The sequence below is a fragment of the Gracilinanus agilis genome, chromosome 4, assembly GCF_016433145.1.
Source record: "Gracilinanus agilis isolate LMUSP501 chromosome 4, AgileGrace, whole genome shotgun sequence".
NCBI lineage: Eukaryota > Metazoa > Chordata > Mammalia > Didelphimorphia > Didelphidae > Gracilinanus > Gracilinanus agilis.
The window spans coordinates 460,040,118-460,045,724 of record NC_058133.1 but is presented as its reverse complement, the minus strand read 5'-3'; the positions used below and the strand labels follow the sequence as shown (position 1 = coordinate 460,045,724).

At 45.2% G+C, this 5,607-nt stretch overlaps 1 protein-coding gene across 1 annotated transcript in view; it reads right to left on the bottom strand.

The window, feature by feature from the left end:
• Nucleotides 1–2,135: 2,135 nt before the first annotated feature.
• The window catches only part of KCNC4 (potassium voltage-gated channel subfamily C member 4), a 60,326-nt gene continuing 56,854 nt past the window's right edge, over nucleotides 2,136–5,607 (bottom strand). Inside the window, exon 4 of the mRNA XM_044672293.1 lies at nucleotides 2,136–2,520. Within this exon, the coding sequence (XP_044528228.1) occupies nucleotides 2,456–2,520 (65 nt within the window). The 3' untranslated portion in view covers nucleotides 2,136–2,455. The remainder of the gene's footprint in view (nucleotides 2,521–5,607) is intronic.

Here is a 5,607-nt window from a genome sequence, read left to right as displayed (position 1 = left end):
TGAAATCAGGATGACTTTGGGCTCAAGTCCCACCTCTAACACTCTTTGGCTCCATGATGCTAAGGTACCTGAGTTACCCTCTCAGTGCCTCCAGATATCTCTCTAAGTTGAGAATGGTTGCTTATCTATCTGCATTGGTAGAGGGAGCTCCCTCACCCTAAAGCTCCTTCTGCTCCAGATCCTCCCTCTTTTGGAACTAGAATAAAACTCCTCCCTACAACAAGTCTGACCTACCTACACGAGGGAAACAACCATTTTTTTCTGACCTGTCCTATTCCCATACAAGCTCAGCTCAGCAGACACCCAAACAGAGCCAGGATTTTGCCCAGCTGTTCTATTTTGGGTACGTGCAGATCATTTTGAGGCTTTGCTTCCTCTGCCTTAGTCCCACAGCCCCACTCACTCTGTCTCCATCCTGGTCGCCTTAACTGGTGCCTCTCCCTCCTCCTGTTCTGAGTTTCTTTGAAGTCACTCTGGCTGAGCTTGCTCTCGCCTCATTGCTTCTGTTCTCTTGACTCTCTTGCAGGTGCGAGGGCTTTTCTTGGCTCTTGAGAGAATTCACTCACAGGTGTGGTTGGAAATGAACTAAGAAGAAGGTATATTCCATGACTATTTCTTCCTTCTTTTCTCCTCCTTTTCTCCTTCCTCCCCTCCCAGTTCCAACCTGTGATTGATGAAAGAGGGGCATGAGGTCCTTAACTCATCAATTCCTGTGTTTTCAGGCTTTGGGGGTTTCTCTCTCCTTCTTCCTCCTTTTTCTATTTTTCTTCATCCTTTCTTCCTCTTTCTCCTCCTCCTTAGCTTAAGAAACATTATCCTCATTTCACAGATGGAAAAATGGCAGCTTTGCTTCATATATATATATGATGACCACAGATCAGGACAATTACTTTGTTCAAATTGTTTCCCTTCTCTAGGCCTCCATTTTTTCATTTATAAAATCATGGGCTTGGACTAGGAGATTTTTAAATGTTAAAATCCTTAGAATCTTAGAATCAATACAGTATTCGTTCCAAAGGTGAAGAGCAGTAAGGTCAAGGTAATTGGGGTTAAACAACTTGCCCAGGGTCACACAGCTAGGAAGTGTCTGAGGCCAGATTTGAACCTAGGACTTCCCATCTCCAGGCCTGGCTCTCTATCCACTGAGCCACCCAGCTATCCCTGGATTAGGACATTTTTAAGATCCCTGTCAATGATCAGTCCTATAATAATAGCAGCTTATATTTATATAACTCTTTAAGGTTTACAAAGTACTCTTTTTACACCTATGTGAGGTAGGAAGTAAAAGAACATATCTCTCCATTTTAAAGATGAAGAAAGGGCAGCTAGATGGATAGAGTGGATAGAGTGTCAAGCCTGAGTCTAAGAAGACCTGGGTTCAAATCTGGCCTCAGATTTCCTAGCTATGTCACAACTCCAAATACCTAGACTTTGCTCTTCTGTCTGTGTTACTAAGACAAAAAGTAAGGGTTTAAACATTTTTTTAAAGATGAAGAAACTGAGACTCAGAAGTTACAATGCCTTGACTAGGGTCTCAGTCTAAAGAAGTGGTAGGACCAGGATTAGAACCCAGCACTCTACTAAGTTCAGGTACTTCCCACCAGAATCTTATTATATGGCCATATCATGAGACAATGGTTGAGTTGGGACTGGGTTTTTATTTTGTTGCTTTGTCCAAGTGTTATATCCTTGGTCAGTTGTCCATATTCTGCTTCCCAAACCAGCCCATCATAGCTAGAGGAAAATCTCATTGGCTGAGATAGTCCTTGGCCATTATGGAGGCATTCCCACAATCACTAAAGACAGAAGCAACATGGCGGGCATAGCAGATGAATTGCTGGACTCGGAATCAGAAACCCCCGAGTGCAAACCTCCCTTCAGAAACCTACAAGTTCTACGCTTACAGAAGGTACATTCACCTGTTTCCTCATCTGTAAGATTCATAAAATCAGTCAAGGGGTAGCGAGGTAACACAGAATATAGAGAGCCGGACCTGGGTTCAAATCTGACCTTAAATACTGCCTAGCTGTATGACCCTGGACAGGTCACTTAACCCTCATTGCCTTGTCCTTACTTCTCTTCTGTCTTGGAAACAAAACTTAGTATTAATTCTAAGATAGAAGGTAAGGGTTATTTTTTTTTAATCAGCCAAAGGCAACAAACTAATTGTTGGGGATATGAAAAAGGACAAGAGATAGACTCTGCTCTTAAGGAGCCCACAATCAAATGGAGGAGACATAGAGTAAATAATTCTGTACAAACAAACTGTGTACAGGACAAAATGGAGATAATCAACAAAGAGAAGAAACTAGAATCAAGGAGGGTTCGGAGAGATTTCCTCCTATACGAGGTCAGATTTTAGCTGGGTCTTGATGGAAGCCACAGAAGCCAGGAAGTGGAGATGCAAAGGGAGAATCTTCCAGGCACAGGGATCAGTCAGCGAAAATGCCCACCATTAGGAGATGGAGTTCCTTGTTGGAGGAGCAGCAAGAAGGTCTGAGTCACTGGATTGCAAAGTACCTGTGGGGAGGGGGATAGGGAAGATCAGAATCCCTGATGTTTTATATATACTTAAAAAACCAGTTGCCTGTAATAGAGATGAATAATTTCACATATACTATTCATTATGTCCATAGTACAGTAATATGTTCCTGTTTGTTGATGTTGGTTGGGCTTATCAAAATTGAAAATTAAAGAACTGAAAGAAAAACACTTGATTATAATAATGGAAAGAAAACAAACCCGAGGAAAAAGGGAAGATAACTGACATTTGCCTCGTTTGAGCCTCATGCCTGCCCTAGATAGTGTGTAGTCAACACTTTTATCCTCATTTTACAGACTGGGAAACTGAAATGGAGAAGTGACTTGCCCAAGATCACACCATTAGTAAGTGGAAAGTGTAGAATTTCAACTTAATTCTCACAACACCAGATTCTGTGTTTTTCCCCTTAAACTCTGTCTCTGTCTCTGTCTCTCCCTCTCTCTCTGTCTCTCTCTCCTGTCTGTCTCTCTCTCCTGTCTGTCTGTCTGTCTCTCCCTCTTCCTCTCCCTCTCTTTCCCTTTCCCTTTCCCTTTCCCTCTCTCTGTCTCTGTCTGTCTGTCTGTCTGTCTCTGTTTCTGTCTTTCTCTTTTCCTCTCCCTCTCCCTCTCCCTCTCTGTCTCTTTTATTTTATATAATTGGAATTTATAAAGCTTTGGAGTTTATAAAGGACTTTCTTCATAACATATGAGGTAAGCAGAAGAGGTAGTATTATTATTATTCCCATTCTACAGATGTTGAAACAAATATTCGAAGATATTAATTAATGACTTGCCCATGAGCACACAACTAGTAAGTGCTGGCCCTGGAGTCCAAACACAGATCTATTAACTCCAAGTCTTTTCTGGTTCTGCCATCCCACAGTACTCTTCTATTACTCTCCCCCACCTCAGGCATTTATTAGGTCCCTAATAGGGGCCGGGCCCTGAACTAAATGATAGTGATTCTCCAAAGGCAAAACCAGCCCCTCTCTTCAAGGAGCTGACATTCTAATGGGGAAGGCAATGTGCAAACCACCAGGCAATGGCAATATATTTACAGAGGGACTGACAGGTAATCTTAGAGGGAGGCACTAGGAGAAGGGAGAACCAGGAATATCCTCTTAGAGAAGGATGGATTTGGGTCTTGAATGAAGCCAGACAGGCCAGGAGGTAGACATGAGAACCCAGAAGGTTCCAGACGTAGAGGGCAGCCAATGAAAATGCCCAGAGTTGGGAGACTGAGCATTGCCTGCTAGGATAATCTCATTGGGTCAGAGTCCATGGGAAAGGACCAGGCTGTGAGGACTTTAAAAAACCAAGCAGAGGATTCTATATTAGATACTGAAGATAATAGGGAGCCACTGGAGTTGATTGAGTAAGAGCATGATGGGGTCAGACATGAATTTTAGGAAGACCATTGATGGAGGAGAGGAGTATGGCCTGGAGAAGGGGTGAGACTTGAGGCAAGGAACGCAAGCCAAAGGCTATGACAATACTGAGGGTCTTGAAATGGATATGACTAGTTACAGTGGACCTCTTACTCTACGAGAAACACTTCCAAGGCAGGTTTCAATTAGGGATTCTGGAAAGTTGGACCCAAGGACCAGACCAGTGTTTGATGCTGGAGCAGTAGGAGGGTGTGAGGACCACGCCAGGTGATAGGAGAGCACCTGAAACCTTGACTAGATATCTATATTACCAAACAAAGATGCCATGATCTAAGAAGCCAACTCACTCCTGTTCTTCAGGGGACTTGAAGGTAGGTGATCCCAGTTTGAATCTCAGCTCTGCTACCTATGTGGCTAGGATCAAACCATACCACCTCTTGGCCTTAGTTTCCTCATGTAGAACATGAAGGGGTTGGGCTATGTGATAACATTTTACCCTTCTTCCCAACTCCCATTAGAGCCCCCATTTCCATTCCCAGTCCCATGACTTGTATCCATTGGACAGGGGAGTAGATGAAAAGACCCCCACAAAAGCAGGAGCTGCGCAGGGAGTGAACCTAAGAATGGGGCCCCCAAACTGTCTCATAGTTCACAGATATAGAGTGGGAAGGGACCTCATAGATGGATGAGCCCAATGCCTTAATTTTACAAGCCCAGAGAAGATGGGTGACTTGGGATCATTTGTGTAGAATTGAGGGAGACTTCAGAGGTCATCTAATCCAACCCCTTCCTCAGAAAGATGAGGAAATTTGAGGCCTGGAGAACATTAAGTGACTTGCCCCAGGTCACACACATACTCAGTGGCGAGGTGGGATTTGAATTCAGGGCCTTGGAGTTCAAAGTTAGCTCTCTCTCCCCAATTATGCTGCCTGGCTTTTACTAGATTCCTGAGCAAGGCCCAGAAATAGAAAATTCTGGCCCTCTCCCACCCGCCCTGCTCCCAACTGGGAGTTAATTGCCACCTCTAGCTTGGGCCCACTGGGACTCTGTTGGTAAATGACTAGAGCATGAAAAAACAGGGGTTCCCAAGAGCTAGTGAATTTCTAGGGGGCAAGAGGAGTCAGAATGTGCTGGAGGTGGGGGAGAGGTGCCTCAGGAACCCGTTCCAGAAAGGTCCTGAGAAGCCTTGGCATCCTGAGGCCAGGAGCAAAGAGGTGCCCTCCCTGACCAGCTCTGAGAGAGTTAAAGATCCCCGGGGAGTTATCCTGGGCTGCTCAGCCCTGGTTGAGAGCTCTCCATAGCAACTCGGGTGCAGCCACAGCAGGGAGGGAAGGCCGCCATAGCAACAGCCTCGGATGGCTACTTTTCTTCTCAGGGCCTCTGGATGGATGGCACCAGACCAGGGCCCTTGGCCAGAGGCTAAAAGGCCAGAGAGAGAACAGTCCCCACACGGCTGGCTCCTCATTGGGCTAAGGATGTTACCATAGCGGCTAAAGGCCTGGGCCAAGCCCCAGGGTCTAGGCTAGGGGCCAAGGAGAGGAGAGACCATGGCCTTGGCTACAAGGGAGTGGACATGGAGAGGGGACTCCAGAAAGACAGATCCAGTTTTTATTTTTCTGGATACTCATTTGCTCATGTGAACCAGGAGAAATTCAGAGAGAGAGAGAGAGAGAGAGAGAGAGAGAGAGAGAGAGAGAGA